Below are 21,156 nucleotides of genomic sequence, written 5' to 3' on the forward strand. Positions count from 1 at the left end.
AAAAGATTCACAGACAAACCAGAGACATTTTTGTTCATGGGTGACATCTTAACCACACAGGCTACCCCATACCTGGAATTTCTAGAATTAAATCAAAATTCCGCTGATCTACAGTATTGAAGATGCTTTGAAATTGTCTTACAAAACTCAATAAACCTGAATAGCTAGGGTCCTACAGTGCTACAGGGCTGGGTAACATACAGTAGGTGCATCTATCAGATTTGGTCAAGCCCTCTTTTAGTAATCTTCATTTAGAAACTAGTTTTTTCTGTTAGTATCATTGTTTGTTGTGCTGTGCTGTGCTGTAGGTATTTGATTATTTTATTTTTGTGAAATGCTTTCAGGCTTTAAATGCTTTGGTACAAATGTTGAATTGGTTAATGCTATATCACGGTTTCCCCTACCATTATAACAGCCCCCCGACCCCTGAAAAAGTGAAACAACTATATAGTTGATCCTACAATAATAATCAATAAATTAATACCAAAATAGTAACATTCAAAAGATGGCCATGCAGGTCAGATTGCAACAATAATTCACTCTTGGTAGTCAAGAAAGTGTTTGAAAGCATTTCAAACGCTTTGAATAAACAAACAGGGAACATACAACTTACTTTCCCCAAACTTAGTGGAAAAAAGGATAAGAAAATAGAAGTTAGAAAGGAAGATACGTCACCAGTCAGACACAAAGAGAATCAGGTCGAATTGTAGCACAGGGCAACTGGGAGATGAGGGTGAGGAAGGAAGAGAAATACATACATAGTTTCGAAACGGACTGGGGAGGACACAATATGTAAATAGGTATCCCATTAACACATCAGCAGCATACAATGGAAGAATCATTACTGTACCTAGTGGGTCAGTGTAACCTTCAAGTACTTACTTTGCGTTCTTTCCCACTTCTTCCTTTAATTACTGTCTCTCCCCCTTTCTTCATCACTCTAATTTTCCTCCCATCTCTTTGCTATGACTCTTATCTCCATGTACTAAATACAATGTCACGTGGCTTAACCTTTTTAATAGGGACACACTGTGGACTGGCGGATTGAACAAGCGTAGGCAATGTGCATCAGTGTTAGAGCAAGGTCATCCTTCAATCAGAGGATTGGTAGTTCATTGACACGTAGTGGGAAAGCACCGGAAAGGGTCCTCTACAAGTGCAGTCCATTCACCGATGACGTAAGAAATCTTTATTTCAATTGACCAAAATCAATAAGAAATGGAAGAATTGTGAAAAGGTCATTGCAATTCAAACAGCCAGAAAAACAACTGTCATAGTGGTGCCAATTTAATATGTTTCCAAAATCCAGTCACATGACTATATCTGAGAAACTGTTTCTGCAAGCAAAGTTCCTGCCTGAGCTAATCCAGAAACAAATTGGTACCACGTGGGAACAACTGAATGAAGATGTAAAACACTTCACGTTTTGATTTTTGCTTCTTTACAGCCGTAAACAGAAGATAGTTGAAATAAGAAAAAGACAGACGGAGGCAAACACTACCAATAATAAAACTAGTGTTTCCATCAAAGGTGTGAGAGGCAAACTCCACCTCACTGCCTCTAAGTGGATAATACGCAAAACGTCCCAGGGCTTGTTGGTAAAACTGCAGCAAAAGAGAAGTTAATTGGAAAAGGCAACTTAAAAACAAATGTCTTTAAAAACAATGCAAATGGATGAGGGGAATTGTCTTAAAATAGCAGACAACGTAGACAAAAGACAAACGACAAAGTCCCGGTGATTCTCAGGAGAGAAAAGTAGAGCAGATTTGAGGAGAAAGAGAAAGAGGGGTAGCTGTAGCTGTTTCTCGACTTCGCCCCAAACTAATTTGGAATGTTACCTCTCCAACAACAACATTGCAAATGAAACTTTCAGGCTAATCCCAAGAACTTTACCCCGGTCAGATCTCTACACCAATGATTTTAGACAGAGGTCTTCAACAGGGGGTCCGCGGAGGTACTGCAGGGGGTCGCAACATTTTTGGTCGATAAGACAATTTTTTCAACCATTTTTTTTCTCCACAAATTTAAATGTCTTTAGAATCAGAATCACAATTGTATTTATTTTCTCTAAATACACATCAACATTACGGCATACGACAGCTCAGGCACTAGCCAATCAGATCGTGTTCATGCTCACGTCTAAAGAGCGTGAAGCTCAAAAATAGAAGATGGTGGTCCAAACTACATAGAATAGGGGGTCCGTGCTCCATTTCGCCATCAGTTTGGGGGACCTTGGCCTTAAAAACGTTGTAGACCCCTAATCTAAGACACTGCTGTACCACCAGCTCTCTATTTTATGCAATGAGGAACACGGGACTGTGGGTCAAGTTATTTTGGAAAAGTTCAAAATAATATCTAGTGTTGACACTATGTTACATTATTAAATAAAGCTGCTTTAGTATAAAAATACATAATAATTAAACCATTTGCAGTTACTTGATGTTTACAAATAGATACATTGGAGAAACTTAACTGGTAGAAGAACCATTACGTTGAACTCTAATCTCGCGTTTCCACTTCCACCAAACGAGATTCAATCAATTAGAACGAAGGATTTGATGTTTAGAAATTATTAGATATAATTAAATTGTACAAAAATCTTACTCCAAGATCACCTAGTTGTTTGTCTGGGAGCTTTTGACCATACACAATCACGTCTTCATCACCAATGAAGTTTGTTAAATTGTCACAAAAACTTTGCTTAAAAGCTGTGCCTCACTTTCAGATATTCTCCTGCTGCTGCAGACCAACTTCATTTGTTACTGCTAGAACAGATTACTGTGTACCTTTACTATCAGGCTGCTCTCATAAGTCTCTCCAGTTGATTCAGAATGCTGCAGCATGTATTAACAAGAACTAAGAAAGGAGATCATATTACTCCTGTATAAGCTTCTCTGCACTGGCTCCCTGTTAAATCAAGAATGTAATTCAAGGTACTTCTCCTCACCTACAAGGCACTAAGACTACTAAGACAGGCACCGTCTTATCTTAAGTAGCTTATAATACCTTATTGCCCTATTAGAGAGCTGCGCTCCATAAATGTTGGGTTACTTGTTGTGCATAGAGTCTTAAAAGGTAGGATGGAGCCAGAACCTTCAGTTATTAAGAGACCTAATTTAAGACTAGGGTTAAGATTTTCCTCTTTAATAATTCTTATAGTTAGGGTTGGCTCCGGTCTAGCCCTGCTAGAGGCCTGAAATGCTGGAGGACTTCCTAGTACACACTGAGCTCCTATTCCTCCTTCTATATGAATTTCACATCTCATTAATGCACATCACTAATTCAGTTTCTTGCCCAGAGTAGTTGTGCTTTCTCTCCTCACAGGTTTCCATAGATCAATCTGGAGCCAAGTCCTGCCTCCTGCCATGGCCCTGCTGACCTCTACCGCTTCTAACACTATTATTAGTCCCATTACTATTGCTGTCATCAGTGTGTGAGCACTAAGCACTGTTAGCAGCAGGAGAGTTCAGCTTTTTCTATCAATATAATACTGGGAAAAAGATCTCTTCAGTGGATTAAATCAGTATGTCGACATCCATATTTAGACGCAATATAGAAAGGTGTAAAACATTAACGGTGGTTTGGGGATTCATTGTGTTACCTTAAGCCACTCCTCGGCCTGTTCTTTGCTATGCACAGCCAGCACCAGGGCATCCGCTCCCTGGTGGATAATCTTAAGTTCGTGCTTCTTCTTCTTGCCGTCTTTGGGGATGTGGGTGATTGTGCAGCCTGTCAGGGTCAGCTCCATCTGGGGTGTGTGATCTTTGGAGGATTTGTAACACTGAAGAGAAAAAAGGTTGCACAAGTGTAAACTGTATGTAATGTTTTGTCACTCATCATGTACATTATGTCATTTTTGTGCTACATGTACACTAGTATCCCTCACCAGCAGTTTGTTGTCTTTGATGACACAGAGGAGTTTGGCCCACTGGCCAAAGCGCTTCTTGCGCAGAAGGAATGCACAGATCCTTGCGTCCTTCACCAGGTCCATGGACGCCTCTGCAGAAGGCCACTGGTGACGCATCTTCTGGCCCTTACCATCCTCCTCTTCCTCGTCGTATGACTCATAGGAGCTGCTCATGGCATCTGAGTCATAGTCTGAGAGAGAGGTGCAAAAGGCTATTGTTTTTCACATTTATTCACCATTCATTCACCTTTTATTTTCTATCATAAACAAGAAAAAGAAAAAGTTGGCGATGACTAAGTGCATTATATCAAATATATGTTGTGTAAATCATCCCCTCACTTGCAGTGATGTATTCAGGAGCCTTTCCAGGACTTAAAGGAACTGCTTCCTCATAGTAGCCTTCGGGTAGAGAGGAACTGGGCAGAGGAGGAGGGCCAGTTGGAGGCTGCAGAGAGAGGAGAAGCTTCTATTGATTAGTGACCACTTAGAGTAGTAGTGATTATATTTTATTCTGGTCATTGTAAAAAGACCATAGCAACGTAAATTGCAGATCATATACCCACAGGCTCAGTGAAAGTTACTTGATTACGGGTTAAGTAGTTCACTGTACAATGGATATCAAGTAGCCACATTGGGTAATAAATAGATTCTTCCTCCTTCTTCCACTGATGATGTGGCTATTCTGTATCTCGTTTATGCAATTTTTGGGGGACTGAGTTACTCTAAATATCAGGACACAAAATAACAGGAATTATTTTGCTACATACTTATGATGCTCCAACTTTTGTTTTGTCTCAGAATAAGAATCCGATTTGTTTCTATTGGCTACGCATGCATACAAGGAATTTGACTCCGGTTTCCACTTTTCTGGTCAACTTCTTGCACCGACGTCATCTTATTAATTTTTTTCTGCGACAGTCCGTCTGTCCAATCAGAAGCGTCCGCCCTCTGCTTCCTGCTATAAGGCCCTACCCTTTCCGTAAGAAGTTAATGTCGTTGTGTTTTCCTATTTGCTGTTGTAAGTTCCTATTTGCCGTTGTGCATTCCTATTTGCCGTTGTGTTTTCCTATTTGCTTTTGTGCGTTCCTATTTGCTGTTGTGTTTTCCTATTTGCTTTTGTGCGTTCCTATTTGCTGTTGTGTTTTCCTATTTGTTACACTTGTATTAAGGACATGGATTATATTTAAGGATGTTAATATTGCTTTTTAATGAAATCACTGCTTACAGCAGCCCAGTGGAGTGTATCATGGACCACCAAAAATATTGATCCTTCTGAAAGCCAAATTCTAAAAAGTAGCCTTCTAGCCAGTACCAGACAACCTCAAACTGCATGGAAAGCTATAAAGACCTAACAGTGATACGAAGTATTTCTGAAAGGACCATGATTTGGCTGCAAAGCTTGTCCCCCTCATGGGAAACCCCTTTTTATATGTTCTTTTGGTGGCATCATTTATTTTCCACTTACATGTGGTTATGAGACTTTGTGCTGTGGGCCATTGGTTACAGCTGACCCAATGAGGCGTCAGTGCAGTGATGTCAGCATCCACTGCGGTTACAAGGTGGAATATTCATAATAGGATTTGGCTAACTTCTTTGTGCAGAAAGAATTTGTCATAGGAAAAATTGGACTGAGGTGGACTGATGTCACTATGAACCAACCTCTCACGAAAGGGTGGAAGAACGAAGAGGGCGGCCTTAAACTGCTAGACTGATGATTCAAACGGTATCAATCCTTTTTCCTACTGTACTACAATATCAAATGACCCCGGGCCCATATTGGAGTGCTTCAATAATCTGTCTCATGACCCAGGACAATGCAACACAAAAAAGGGAAAAGGCAGCTCTGCTCCAATCAACAAAAGACAGTTGCAACATCATTCACATCTCAGAACCACCATGCTGTACGAACTAGACGTCATTCTCATTTTAATCTGAAATAACGTCCACCAAACTCCACAATTGCCCTGTGCTGTACAATAATTAATTTAATAAATAAAACTGATGAACCCAAAGCGTTAAAGATCTAATTTTCACAGGAATTCACAAACACTACACACACACAAACAGTCAGACAATTCATGTCCAAACAGTTAAAACTACCAACAGAAACCCTGAGTGTCTCAATCTTTGTTTGTTATCTTTGATGACACAGAGGAGTTTTGGCCCCCTGGCCAAAGCGCCTCAAAGCTGGAATAAACTTCCTGAAGATTTAAGACTTGCCCCAACTCTGACCACGTTTAAAACAAGACTGAAAACTTTTATGTTCAACTTCGCCTTCTGCTAAATTTGACCTACATTGCACTTTTAACCTCTGCCTTTAATTAAACAATTTAAATAAGATTGTAATTTACAATTTTATTTGCTGTTTTGAATTGTCTTTTCCTGCATTTTATTTCACTTTATTTTATGAAATGTTATGATGTGAAGCACTTTGAGTCTGCCTTGTGTATGAAAAGCGCTATACAAATAAAATTGCCTTGCCTTGCCTTCTTGTGCAGCAAGAATGCACAAACCGTGATTTCAACTGTGTAAAGCACTTGGATTGAAAGAAAACAAAAACCAACCAACGGACTATGGATTCATTGAGAATATCACCATCGGAAAATTCCGATTCCTAAAATTAATTTTATTTTCTATACCCAAAAATCGGAAATTTGCCCCAGAGGGCTTTACAGTCTGTACACATGCTACATCTCCAGCACAGCAAAGGAAAAACCATTAGATGAGGAGAAAAAAAGGAAAGAAACCTATAGAAAGAGACAGAAGAGGATCCCTCAACTGGGATGGACAGCCTGCAATGGATGTCATGTGAAGAGAATGAACAAGGTAAATGATGATGTACACTACGTTCAGTTCATATGACAGAAATGATTGAAATATATCTATTACGGTCTGGAACTGCTCATATGCGTTGTGAACTCCTCATCTCCTGCTCGTCTTTCTTTGAGTTTATTTGCCGTTGTACTGTTAGAAAATCATGGTTTCGGTAATTCACTTTTCCGCCTTCTGAAGTGGGACGCGTGATTATCCTGATGACTGACATCTGGTTCAAATTAACAAGACTGTTTAGCCTTTGAGGAACCAAGATAGCCTGACATCAATCATCAAGTTAATTTGAGCTGTCTAATAGGACATTTGATCGACTTTGTTGAACCACGTACAATGAACGGGTCCCAGGACTTTTTTTATCACAGACATACTCAAACGCCTACCCGGACATCAAATGAGCCCAACACGCAACTAACATTGTTCATTTATTAGCTGACAAAGAGGCGGAGGGGAGAATAGCAGTTTGGTGAACTCATTACTTGGCGGGGATATGGTTCCGTGCAAAACTCAAGAGCTGCCAGCGTTCTCCTCCCTTACCCAGCCCTTAAAAGAAGCCCGAAGAGAGGAACAGAGTGGGAAGAATAGACACAGAATGCAAGCACGACATGAGCCTTGAGAAGTAGATGTGAAAGTAGACTTGTTTGAGTGGTTGGTGGATTGTTGATATGAAGGCTGACCCTCTCACATCACAGTTACTTACTTTCCAAGGCTATTTAGGAGCAATAGCATTAATAATCATGCAGACGGTGATTGTTTGGTTGAGCATTTTTGTGCTTTATGTGACTGCGTCAGAATATATTCCATTACACTTCAGAGAATGTGATTCAATTGCGCTGCTATTTAATTACTCAAAGCGTAGCGGCATGCACACTTGTATCAAGACACTCATATAAACACACAGCCTGACTTTCCCCTACGCTTTCATTCCCTGAAACAACAGCTTGGTCCTATCGTACAAGTGATCTGCAGATCCGTTACACAGGAACACTGCAGTCCCAATGCAGAGCGGCTCTCTGCTGCCCATAAACACGAGCTGCACAAACAGCAACTCTAAATACTCTAAATAAAGATTTCCACTATCTATCTATTCACTATCTTCTGCTGACAGTCCAGTTCAGATCAGATCAGAAGATGGGCTCGGAGAACAATCGTCACAAAGCAGCTTCCTCCATCTGCTTCATTTGCAAAAGAAGAATTAGGATATCTTTAATGAAAAACACAATACTGTGATTCTATCAAATTCCATTGTGGTATTTGTAAGATAATACAGTAGACTTACATGTTGTACATTCTGTCTCGATATAATAAACAAATATAGTAAAATGCTGTTAGATTTAATTTGCAGGGAATTTTAAAAAAATGATATTAAAAAACTTTTAGGGCGCCCATAGGATTATCTCATTATTCAGATTTGTCACTAGAATTGTACAGAAAATGCAGAGAATGGCTCCTGAATATGGCAAAGTAAAAGTAAAAATAAATGAAGGAAGCCTGTTCATATTATATTATTAAATAATATGAATCATACATTATCAAATAATATATCATATATTATGTAATATAATATATCCTATTAGAAATACTTAGTCAGCTAAAGTATTTACATTAAGAGCTTGGAGTACTTCATGTCTGATTACTGTTCCTCCCTGACGAGAATAGATTTCCAGAGTATGTAGTGATACATCCATAAGTACAGCAGCATGAGCAGGTCATGTGCAAGGATGCATATCAGAAATGTGAAATTTCCCATTCATCATGTGTAATTAGGTAGTGGCAAACAAGTCATGACCTTGGTTTGGACTACTTTGAGCAGGAGGTATGTCTGCTGCTCTTGCCCTAACCTCAAACTCACATCCAAACATTTATGCCAAGTATCAATTTTTGCACTGCGTGGGAGGACTAGACCTTTATAAAGGCTTCTGCCTGTGTGCCAATGGGACGCTGGAAAAGATAAACTAAGTGCACACAGGAAAGCCATTCCCTTAGGAAAGGCTGTGGAAATGGCAATCTGTATTTCTAATTATTATTAGCAAATTATAAAATGTGGAAGCACATACCTTTCCTATTTGATGGTGAAATATGCTGAATAAAACCAGTGAGACCCCTTGCAGGTTTGTATTCTACTAGTGAATTACAACATCACCTAGGGAATAATATGGTGTGTTCTGCCTGCCTGAAATATTACAAATATCTGGCCTTTAGTATCATTAGTATCTTGTTCAGTCAAACATCTATGCATTTCTAAGCTGCAGTATGCTACATTTTGTTAATGAAATGTAATTTATCTTCGCCACAACAGTATTAAAGGGATCCATAAAACCAAACACCTCCATTTGAAGGACACATTGCTGTTAATTAGAACTTTGGACTAGTTTCCCCTAAAGCTTTATTTTTTCTAAAGAGGGTCCCGCTGAGACCTACGCTCTTTTCTTGCACCACCCTGTATTACAGATATACACTTGCACATCTGGGAGTTACACAGTGCAAATACAGTATTTTACCACCAGCACTTGAACAGCTGGGGGTTAAGTGTCCTGCTCAAGATCAGCTGCATGGTATCTGAGCTACTGCCACCTATATCCATTCAAGCACATTATTCACGAGTATGATCACTTATAATGAATGTACTTACTCAAGTTGGGCCCAATCCCAGTGTTCCCCTGGACCTTGAATCCTGACCCCTCCAAATCTTAACTGACGTCAGCTGGTAAATGGTTGTTGTTGTGTTTAATCTAATGGTGATTTACGGAAAGGGTTCTTAAAGGGAACCAAATGTCTGCTAGAGAGCCCTCGAAAACTCGGTGGTGTGGCAGTGGGACAGAACCAAACCCTCACAGGGTTCGAGGGAGCGTGCCTCAAAGTCCATGAGTCCGCAGGGGGGAGACTTGGATTGGCTTATGGTGCGTTTATATGGAGCCAAATCCAGGTCAAAAGTTTTGATCATTTTAAAAAAAGTTGTGGTCTTGAACATTGAAAAATGTTTCCCTATGCCACATCAAGGTCAAAAGTCTGAATGTGAAAAAAAAATCCGAAAGTGCAACAAAAAAAAAATGCAACAAAAATTATAATACTGTGAATAGCAATATATCTAAGTGAAGAAAAAAAATGTTTTCTTAAAAGAAAATCATAGAACTGAGTCAAAACTATATTCAACCCCAGAATGTGGTTTTGTCCGCTTATTTGTATTTTGAATACATCGAGTAAACTCACCCGACCAAATTCGCTTCGCTTTTGGTGGGAACGCACCACTAGTTTTTCCATGTAGGAATCTTGAACAACAACAATAAGCTGGGTTATCAGTTGAGTTATTGTGATAAGAAACCACACATTAGAGTTGTTGTCCAGCAGCAGTACTTAGATCTTTGTTGTGTTTGTGTGTGTGCATTTTGCGAGTAACGTTACTGAGCGGATGTGTCAGCCTGATGGTTGTACTGTAAAAAACAAGCAGGGAGTGAGATTGGGCTGTTTTTTTCCTGCATTTTCCCCCACCTCCCAATGAAGTATGAATATGAATCAGCCGGAGCTGGTGCTCGACAGCTTTGGAAAAGCTTTTAAGATGAAGCAATGGCATATCTGGAATGGAACCTGTCTATTGTACTACAACAAGGGAAGAGACATGCATTGGGTTCAACAGTAGGTTGTATTAGTTCTCCACCAGACCGCAGAAGGAGCAGCAATTTTCCCTCAGTTCCTTGCTAAGCCATTGAGATCACATCAAGTGTCAGGAAAAAAACACTGGCGTTGTGAAAGTCTTCAAAAGTACTTCAGCGTTGAAAGTTGTGAAATAGGTTTGACATTTGTGGCACACTTTTTCAGTGGCAACTTTTTCGAAAGATTGTTAGCATAAGTAGGCTGAAACAGTTGTGAACCTCAGGATTAACCATTCTGTGGGCATTCATAACTTCGTAAAATACCACTGATCACTGCTAAGCCTGAATATCAAATTGGATACTTTTTGGTTTCCTTAGAGACAAAGTATGACGCATTTCAAAATGATCTGCTTTACAATCTACATTTGTCGGGAGGTTCATGACACAATAGTGATGATGTCAATGCTTATGTGTTTGCTGTGGTTAACCAGGCCACAAAGGAGGGGATCCACGAGCAGAATTGAGCACCAAATGGAGATCAAAACATAGCATACAACCAACTCCCAAAGGCAATCTTTTCTGAAGATGTATTAAAGGAGGACTGATTCAACTGAAATTGTTTGATTTTGGGCCAACTCTAGCTGTAGCTTGACAAAGCACAGTGACACATCTACTCACTACAATTACTCACATTACTTCAAGACTAGAAAACAATTGGTTTGGAGAAATCCATCAGGCCTTCATTGGTTCCTAATCTAAAGCTGCTGTTCTGCAGCCACTAACATAGCAATGACCTACAGCAGGAAAGAAATGCTTTGAGAAGATGACGTGTGAAGGAACTTTGTGTGTACAGTATGGTCTACATCTGAACACAAGGCTTGGGCCGAGACATTTATCTGTAACAGGGCCTCAGGCACAGGGGGTTGTATGATTCAAAAAGAGGAGGGGAGGAAATAAATTCCTAATGGGAGCCAGACTGCCGTGGCTGGTGTGTATACAGTATATCCATCATCCCAACACATTTCTGTATGCTGGGAGACTTGCGTAACGAGGGAGGGTCTGTTTGGGGAAAGACGAGGGAGGAAAGAAGGAAGGGGTTGTGGGGGCACAGCTCTCCAACATAAACACAGATGGAAATAATTTGTGTCTCAACTGGTCCATATTCTGCTTTAGCAAAGCAGGCATGGAGCCTCGAAGAGTCTGGAGAATGCAACTAGATGATGTGACTGCAATACTGTAATACTTGCTAACCATTAGCTACGAGTTTCTCCAAAGGAATCTATTCTATTGTAGTAAGTTGTGAACGGTGAGTAAGGCTTCAAAAGAAAGATTCTCCTGATGCTCCTTCATGCATGAAACCAATCAAAAGTGAATGGACACAACATGAATTTTGGCAACTACAGAAAACAATCAACATTGTCTACACATTTCTTGAATGATATATATTTTTTTACGCAGCCCCATTCTCCATCTGGGTGTTGGTTTAATGGAAATATACAGAATTTACAGTTTATGTAAAGTTTAATTGGACACCATCTATGTGGCTTACGCAGTTGCAAATAAGATTGCTGATGACAGGCACATACTTCATGCCAAAGATTAAAGAGCAGCTTTAGTGTGACATGAATCCTGGATATGAAAAAAAGAGAGAAAGATAAAAAGAGAACATTGTAGTCCTACACAGCTTCAGTGGGATTCCATCACACTTAGTGGTCATTTTGACCTAATTAGAGACAGACCTTCTTTTTTGTGGGCTTAAATACGTGTTCAAGCGTGGCACATTGTAACATGGAGCAGGGACCCACTTTCTTAGTTCCTTGAAGTGATTTATGAGGTGAGGGGTGTGGAGGAGGTCAAACTGACTTGAAAAGATCTCGTTTCTCTGTGAGTATATACAGTTATGCTTGTCTGAAATAAGGCACTAGTGAAGCTCATTTAAACTCTGACACACACACACACACACACACAATATATATTTATAATATTGATTATTACAGAGCCTAACAGTAAAACGTGCCAGCGGGTGACTGAGAAACAGATTAAACGGATTTTATCTGTTTGATGTCTTTCATGAACTAGACTTCTTAATCCACCTCTTCCTTTCACACAGAAATGCCACAGGAGGGTTCAATAAAGACGGAGCTCCATACAACTGAAATGGGTGCTTATGGCTCTTTAGTTTAGTGGATACCCTGCTGGGTCCCCCTGATTCCCAAAGACATTGACAGTGTGTGTGTGTGTGACCGTCAATAACAAGTTTGCACCTATGATACAAATCTGAATGCAAAGCTTCAAACGCATAGTGTGTTTCTGCTTCTGTAACATGGTCATTTTCTTTGTATGCTTTGTCATTTTTCATTGTATGCTCTGCCCACAACTTGGGTGTGCGCTAACCTGTGTGTGCATGCGTCCTTGTGAACCCATCAGGGCGGAACTCCGTGCGTAAATAAACCTTTCAAGACTTTCTTGGGGGGTAGGGGCACTCCCCTAATATAATGGTAGGGGAAACATTGCAATGGTAACAGATGGATGCCGCTCTGTTTTTAGAACTCCATCTTGACTTTTGGTTGTGTGTTCCATTTATGAAATTGTGACAATGAAGATTTGGAAGAAGATTCTGGTGTATTATTTTCCAGTTTGTGTGAAAGTAGTTTGATGTTGCCACAAAGACAGGGACAAAAAGCTTGTGTGTGTGTCTGTGAGAAGATGTAGATGTTGAACACAGTGTTGTGGCTTATTGTTATGGAGAGAAGGCTTTGCAAGCCATCACTGCCACCTGCGTTCCATTAAAAGCATCTGCTCTGACACTGAAGAACCACTCACACACACCCTGGCATTCCTCAGCTGCTACAGCAGACATGTAAGAGTCATCACTGACATTTCAAGGAGATGCAAGGCGGTGTGTTAGACTGAAGCCATGACCAGACTTCCTAATGCTTAACCACTTTAAAAACACCATTAAACACAGCACCCAGCTTCAGCATTCCACTGGATTAGTAAATCTCATCATACACATTTATATCTAGGGCTGGGTTTTGGATCTCACTTTTGTGCTGTTACTTAAAATGTGCCTGCAAGTATGACAGGTGGATGAAATATAAGCTACTTTTTGAACTATTTTTTTCAAATTGAATTCAGTGTGTTGTGCTTGGACTCAAGATACTCTGATCATCTGATCTGGAGGATTGCTATTGGCCCAGATACTGCACGTATTTAGCTTGACACCAGATCCACATAAATTATACATATTTTCATATTTCAGTTCCAATGAGTAACACAAAGAGGTTGACTAATGTTCTACCTTAACAACTCTCATCGGGTGGTGTAATAATCCTTTAGCACGTCGGTTCAGGTTTGGGAGGACACAGAGTGATGGTAGTTAGATGATAACTGCAGATAAACGTTGTGTTACATTACATTACATGTCATTTAGCTGACGCTTTTGTCCAAAGCGACTTACAAGTGCATTCAACCTTAGGAATACAAACTTAGAAGAGCAAGAAACAAGAGTGCAATTTGCTCAAATAAGCCAAATTTAAAATTTGCTATGGATAAGTGGCGTTATAAGTACAATTTAAGTGCTACAATTTGTTAGTCTTTTAGTCGAGGTAGAGTCTGAAGAGGTGTGTCTTTAGTTTGCGGTGGAAGATGTGAAGGCTCTCTGCGGTCCTGGTGTCATCAAAGAGCTCGTTCCACCATTTCAGAGCAAGGACAGCAAAGAGTCGTGATCTAGTCGAGTGTTTTTCTCTCAGTGAGGGAGGGACGAGCAGTTTAGCAGATTGTAGCTACAGCTGAATGATCACGATGAGTAGATTGCATTGGAGCTGGATAAGTGATTAGTGTTTGTCAGATTAGTGCATTTCTTTGTTTGGGCTCCTCCCAACCCTCAGAGGGTTCCTCAACCGTCAGGGCAGAAGTGTTGGAGGTGCGGGCAGCCTGGACACTACCGGCGGGAGTGTCTGCTGATGGAGGTGGGCCAGACAGTGCTTACAGGTCGACCAGAGGCCTAGGTCAATATTAAGTATGGGCATGGGGAAGTTTATGATTACCCAGTGGTGCCAATAGAGATTAGTTTCGGGGGGGAAAAGCATAGAGTGAAGGTTGCGGTTAGCTCCCGCCTTACGCACCCCCTAATCTTAGGGAGAGATTGGACAGGGTTTTCTAAACTAGAGGGGCAGTGCATGGTGTGCGTTCACGACAGACAGGGACATGCAAGATGTGTGCTGTGCTCAGCGGCAACGCAAGGTTGTCCGACACTGCATACAGAGAGGGGGAACAGATGGAGACTCCCGAATTACGCTCCATGGAGGATCTTCCACTGGAGCAGTCTTGTGTTGGTTCTTTACACTTTGCCTTTGACATAGTGATGCGAATTGATGGTCAACCGGTGCGCCCTGATAGAGCATTGTCATACCCGCACTTATCATATGAACTTTCATATGATCTAGGGGTGCACTGATCCGAGTTTTTCAGTCCCGATACCGATACCGATCCCTGGGCTTTGTGGATCTGTCGATACCCGATACCGATCCGATACTATTGCTGAAGTCGTGACGTGCGCACGCAGCGGGCAGGTGACCCTCCGCCGAAGCTTTAAAGCTTTCCTTCGGAAACGTTTCGCGTCTTTGAAATGCATCCTTCAAAGTTTCCTGGGCTGTATTGTCCGCTCCTTTTTTTTTGCTGAGCTGCAGGAATTCAGCGTGCTCCTTAGCATGATGTTTCTGGATGTGCTTGATTAAATTGGTAGTATTGCACCTTGCAGTGATACCACCTCCCCTCGAAACATTTAGTTGGCAGACATTGAAAACAGCTGACGAACTAGTTGGTGTGGCAAGCGTAAAATATCTCCACACAGCCGACTCTCTTGTTCGCTTCATGTAGCTTTTAGCATGCGCGACGCACGTGAAGCTGACAAACGACGTAGGTCCGGCTGCGACGAGGAGAGTAAAAGAAAACGTGGATCGGCCCGTGGATCGGTTCATTTTTCCGATCCCCGATCCAGCTACTTTGTCAGTATTGCGGCCGATATCCGATCCTAATATCGGATCGGTGCACCCCTAATATCATCATCTTTCAGAGCATCGCTGTTATTGACGATCTTTTCTCCTAGAAATTTCCAGATTTCCAAAATAACCATAATTCACTAGAACAGCAGCAGGAGATATTTAGATATTGGACAGCAGCTCTGGGGCTGGAGACAAAGCCACTCTCACACATTCCTCACACAATAAAACCACCAGTGGTGCCAAAAACCATCAGGAAATAATTTTTCTCACTCTGCTCACTATGGGTAGCAATAAAACAATGGACCGGATAATGGCCCAATTTTATTGGCCAGGCATCTAATTTGAATAAAACATAAAAAATCATGATTTGGGAATTCAGTCACAAACGTAAGTGGGATAGATAGCTTGATTCTCTGTTGTTTGCAGTACAAGAGGGCCACAGGATTTTCTCCCTTCAAGCTGCTGTTTGGCAGGAAACCACAACCTGCTCAACCTGCAGGAACACTGGTAGAAGGTAAGTAGTCCCGGTAAGAACGGAATTCAGTATGTCGTGGTCCTGCGACCAAAACTCTACACAGTGGGTGAGTTGTCACGTGAGAATTTGCTCCGGGCCCAGGAGCGTACAACGGCTGTACAAGAGAGGGGCCAAGCTGAGACAATTTCCACCGGGAGAGAAAGTACTTGTAAGGAGAGAGGGCCGGTACAGTATGGTGGAGAAGGAGTGCTTGGCCATTCTGTGGGTCAACTCCTTGCGTTACTACCACCTGGGATGCAAATTCACCCGCTGTTAGAAACAATCTCCGCTGCAGTGTCTCCACCCTATGAAGAATACCAATGCCCAGATCACTTGTTGGTATCTGGCTCTACAGTCTTTTAACTGGCTCAGATGACCGTGGCCAACTTCCTCTTCCCCTTCAAGCGTGAGGGGGAGAGTCGGTTAGACCAGACGGCTCCCCGGTCTAAGTTGGGCGGTGGGAAAGGAAGAGGACGAGTCCAAAACCAGGAGGCTCCATCACGGCTACAACATCATTTTACATTTTACAAAATTGGCTCATTTCTTTATAGGTAAAGACTAAATCTCATTGCATGGCACAAAACTCAAAACATTTAAAACGCTATCCACTCGGGATTTATTTCTATAAATCTATTTTAAGACATGACCTAGTCTTGCTGCCGTGAAGAAACAGAGTGACACTGGGTTCACTGGTATTTAGAGGAACACCTCTATTTAATCAGATATCCAAAGCAAATGCTTGTGAGTCTTTTTTAAAACACAATGTAATCAGGTGTGGTTACATCCTCCAAAATGACAAGATACTTTGACATCTGAAACAGAGCATAAATGATTATGGGGCTGTAGAACAACATTATGTTAAGTGACTCTTTGGCTTTTGTACGAAGCACTTTAATGAGCATAAATGATTATGGGGCTGTAGAACAACATTATGTTAAGTGACTCTTTGGCTTTTGTACGAAGCACTTTAAGATCATAGGTCATGGGCTCCTGGTAGTTGTCTTACCAGCCAGGGGTGAGGAATCTCAGGGAGGGGCATCTGAGGTGGGGCTGGCAGACCACTGTGGATGTCTAACTTGAATGAAGGTTCTGGGAAGAAAGATCAAGACAGAAAATGTAGTATGTAGTAACGTTTTGGGGCAAGTAGAGAGTGTGTGCCCTGTACTGCTTCATGGGCTCTTCCCACATACTCAGCGCTGTTGGTCATCCCACAAAGGCATGTTCCTTACAAATGTGGCACTAATTAAAAAGGGAAATAAACAGGCTTTCCAACAGTATAAGATTTTTTGCCACAAAGAAGCTAAGGACAAAGAAAATAATCGACCAAACACAAATTTCCTTACTTTTGTGCTGTTTATATACCTTGTTTGTTTATTGAACAAACTAAATTGCCATTTGTTATCTATCTCTGTGGTCCCCGATCACCAGTGGTCCCGCTCGATGGGCCATTTGGTACTGGGCTACACAGACCAGACCCCAAGAATAAATAACCTTTTTTCTGAAAAATGTTTTATTTTGATTGCATTTTGAGTGCATTTTAGTTTGTTTTAACACCTTCAAGACTGGTCTGCGAAAAATGGTCTAACGTGGCATTTTAACAGGGGTATGAAGACCTTTTATATATTCTATAACTTAGTACAACAATCAAGCAATAATCCCTACGTCTCTCTTTCTTAATCTCATGGATGGCTGGACGGATAAAATAAAATAATTTGTTCTTAGACAATCTTGCAGCCCTGCCAACTCCAGCTATTTATAGTGTTCACCTGCTCACCTTTATCTGACAAGACTCTGTTGAGGATGTTGGAGAGGTGCATCTTCTTCTCTCGAATCCCTGCACTCAGATACTCCCTGTCCAACAGGTCCAGGAATAGACGAAGCTCACACACCAGCTCCTCCATTGCTGCAAGACACACCAAACACACACATACTAAATAATCAGGGATACCAGAATCTAATCACAGACATTTTTCACATCTGTTAGAATGTGCACAACAGATATAACAGTCTTTAAATGCAAATGTTTAATTAATGGTGATGTTTGCTGACCTGCACTGACAAACCTTTTTTTTTCTTTTGTACATTTTCAATATTCAGACTTGGAGAGACCCTTTTTTGGATTATGATAATGGTTACAATTTAAACACATATTCAATAAATCAAGACAGTAGTCATCACATTAATCCACAATGAAAAAATGAAAATACAATCTAACAATTTAAAAATTCAACGCAAACAAAACTACCATCAAATCTGCCACTCTACCACACAAACCTTCATTATGGGAGTGCGCCAACATTCCTTAAAGGATACTGTGGGTTATCTACGAGGAGCAGTGCCAGATGATGCCTATCAAAGTAGAGACTACTTTAGTTTTTAATGGAAGCTTACAGATATGCTGCAGTCCTAGTGAATGCAAAGAAGCAGCAACTTCATCCCAGAAGCTTTTTAAGGATCCACACCGGCTACACTAACTTGACTACTTCCTCTCTCTGAATGGCACTTACGGTTTAAGAGACAAAATCTTAAATCTTAATTCACAGTCAAGTAACGCCACTCTTTTAACCCAAGATTATGCGGGTCTAAAATGTTGAGGTTCAGTAGTCTAAAACCAAGCAGTCCTCTCTATGTTGGACTCAGGTTAGGGATTAAAATTGTTTTGTCAGATATTAGATGTTTGTGCTACTTCATGCCTGGTATCTGTGATGATGTAACAAAATCTTCTCCAAAACGCATCAAAATGCCAGATGTGACCATATTTCTCTCCACCATTCACACATGTATCTGGAGGAACCAACAACAGGTGAGCGGTAGGTAGCTGACTGATATTGTGGATCATTCATATGATGACGATGATTTCTCCCAGAAACATTAGATAGATTTCCAAAATAACCAATACAAAAGCCAATTTGACACATTCCTCACGCAATAAAATTATCCAACAGGGGAGAGAGCGAGGGACAGATAAAACAGCCAAAAGAGAGAAGGCTGTGGAGCTCAGTGGAGTAGAATTGCAGAAGAGAGGGAGAGACTGAGATAAAAGATTTTAGAAACAGAGTTTAAAGAAATATTATTGTTGACTAAAACACAGCTAGATATTTTTGTAGCTTTGGCCGCCATTTCAACTAGGTACACCACTCACAGAATTAGTTGATAAGCAAATTTATGTGGAAATAATTCTTATACTTTGAAAAGTACACATTTAGGTAGGGGTGTTGCCATTCTTCAAATCTCAATTTGACCTTCGACCGAAAGCCCACAATTCTATTATTGTTCAAATGTCCTGTCCTATCATGATTATGAATACATTGTTCTTTAAATAAGTGTGTGGTATAAGGACAATATTCTTAAAGGGATGTGGGTTAGATTATTAAAAATATAACAATGGCCTTGTAGAACATACTTTAAAAAATATGGTTATTTCAACAATATTCTATTCTCTGAACTCTGACATGTCTCGTTTCCCTCTCCCTGGCATGACGTGGCGGTGTCGTGGTCAGCACTGTCGCTGCACAAAAGAGCATAACCCCATTTCTGGGTGGAGTCTGCATGTGTTCTCCAGGTACTCTGTCTTCCACAAGACATCTCTGCTCTGGGGGTTAGGTCTCAGAATAAGCAGCATAGAAGATGACTGATGACTGTTAATAACAATAACCTGTGTTATTTGTGAGCAGAATACCACTAAGCTAAGAAGTTTTCTCTTTCACGTATTGTTTTTTCCTTAGGCTTGTGCAAGTACCTGAGGAAAGAGGAACAAATCTACACTGGGCTAATGTTGAAATGGAGTAGATATTAAATAAACACAGGTCAAATAAAACTGAAATTTTTAAAAATCATAAAATTCCAATGTTTTCATAAAGCACTCATGGGCATTTATGTTGAAAAAAACTATCCAGATCAGGGATTATAAAGTGTGTGAAATAGCTTAGCAAAACCTTTTCACTTTAACGCATTTCCGTTGTGAATTGTGATGTTATTTTGCACGTTGTAACAGGCTGGAATGATCCTTTGGAGGTCTCTTATCCAACACTGTTGCCTCTAGAAGCAGCTACATCAAGATGACTCATAGCATCACCTCCTCTCTTTGGCAGAGTGTGGAAATTTCACATTCAGATGGAAGTATCATCAATCATATCAACCAATCAACACCTCCTCAGAGCATCCCCATTGTAAAGCTACCTCCTCACACGCATCCTGGATAGCTTTCAGAATGCACACAGAAAACAGCTAAGTTGCTCCATTTACCGTTCCATAGCTTTGTGCAACTTGTATAATATCTTACCTGTACTGGGTGGAGGAACAACAAGAGATGCACCAACACATCTTGTGCCCAAGAGAAGGTGATGTGTCTGTGGTTTTGGTTTTGAAAAAAAAACCTACGTAACTTAAATCAGAAAACGATTTATTGCAAAGTTTGTTGATCCGGTGGCAACACTAGCAATATGTACAAGTAAATCTGTGTTCAGATTTTGAAAGAAAAAGGTGATTGAATTTCTAGCACTGATATTTATGCATTGAAATCATGTATCTGAATGTTTTTCAATGTTAAAATATTCAACTGCAAAAAATTCAACCGCAAATAATTCAACGTTAAAATATCCAACTGCAAAAAATTCACAATGAACAAATTCAATGCAAAAATTCAACCGCAAAAATTCAACCTTAAAAAATTCAACCGCAACATCTGGGAACCCAAGGAAGAGCAATCGATTCTAGATAAAAGATCAGGAGCGTGCGTCAAGCAAAAGGAGCGAGCGCCCCAATACAACTTCGGCTTGTCGACTATGATGACCGGATTTCATCAGTGTGGTTTGTGTCTGTAAGATTCAGTAATAGACAGCTGACATTTGTACATTAACAGACTGTATAGGATTCAATTTGCAGTTGAATTTTTTGCAGTTGAATATTTTAACATTGAAAAACATTCAGATACATGATTTCAATGTATAAATATTCAGTGCTAGAAATTCAATCACCTTTTTCCTTCAAAATCCGATGACACAGATTTACTTCCATATACTGTAGCAACCACAACAGCTAACACGCGTACAAGCTAACTCGCTGGCCAGTTTCGAGCATGTTGGCCAGCCAGCGTTGAACAACGAGCGGTGAACAGCTGTGCTTTTTGGCGTCAATAAATGAATGTGTTTATTCGAGAGAGAAAAAAAAATACTGTGATATAACCGCAATATAGCCGGAATCGTACAAAATACCGGGGGAGGGTTTTGCCATACCGCCCAGCCCTACGAGGAGCCAGGCACAAGAAGAGGGTGCTTGAAAGTGAGAATTGTTTAGTCCAAATTTGTGAAA

General features: G+C 40.6%; 1 protein-coding gene across 5 annotated transcripts in view; it reads right to left on the reverse strand.

Moving 5' to 3' along the window:
* afap1 (actin filament associated protein 1) overlaps positions 1-21,156 on the reverse strand; it is a 64,735-nt gene that overhangs the window by 16,210 nt on the left and 27,369 nt on the right. For all 5 annotated transcript variants that reach the window (XM_040180095.2, XM_078105782.1, XM_040180096.2 and 2 more), the window contains 5 exons: positions 17,621-17,749; positions 16,853-16,935; positions 4,247-4,352; positions 3,887-4,098; positions 3,602-3,781 (listed from right to left, as the gene is read on the reverse strand). In XM_040180095.2, the coding sequence (XP_040036029.2) occupies positions 3,602-3,781; positions 3,887-4,098; positions 4,247-4,352; positions 16,853-16,935; positions 17,621-17,749 (710 nt within the window). The remainder of the gene's footprint in view (positions 1-3,601; positions 3,782-3,886; positions 4,099-4,246; positions 4,353-16,852; positions 16,936-17,620; positions 17,750-21,156) is intronic.

The sequence above is a fragment of the Gasterosteus aculeatus genome, chromosome 7, assembly GCF_964276395.1.
Source record: "Gasterosteus aculeatus chromosome 7, fGasAcu3.hap1.1, whole genome shotgun sequence".
Taxonomy (NCBI): Eukaryota; Metazoa; Chordata; class Actinopteri; order Perciformes; family Gasterosteidae; genus Gasterosteus; species Gasterosteus aculeatus.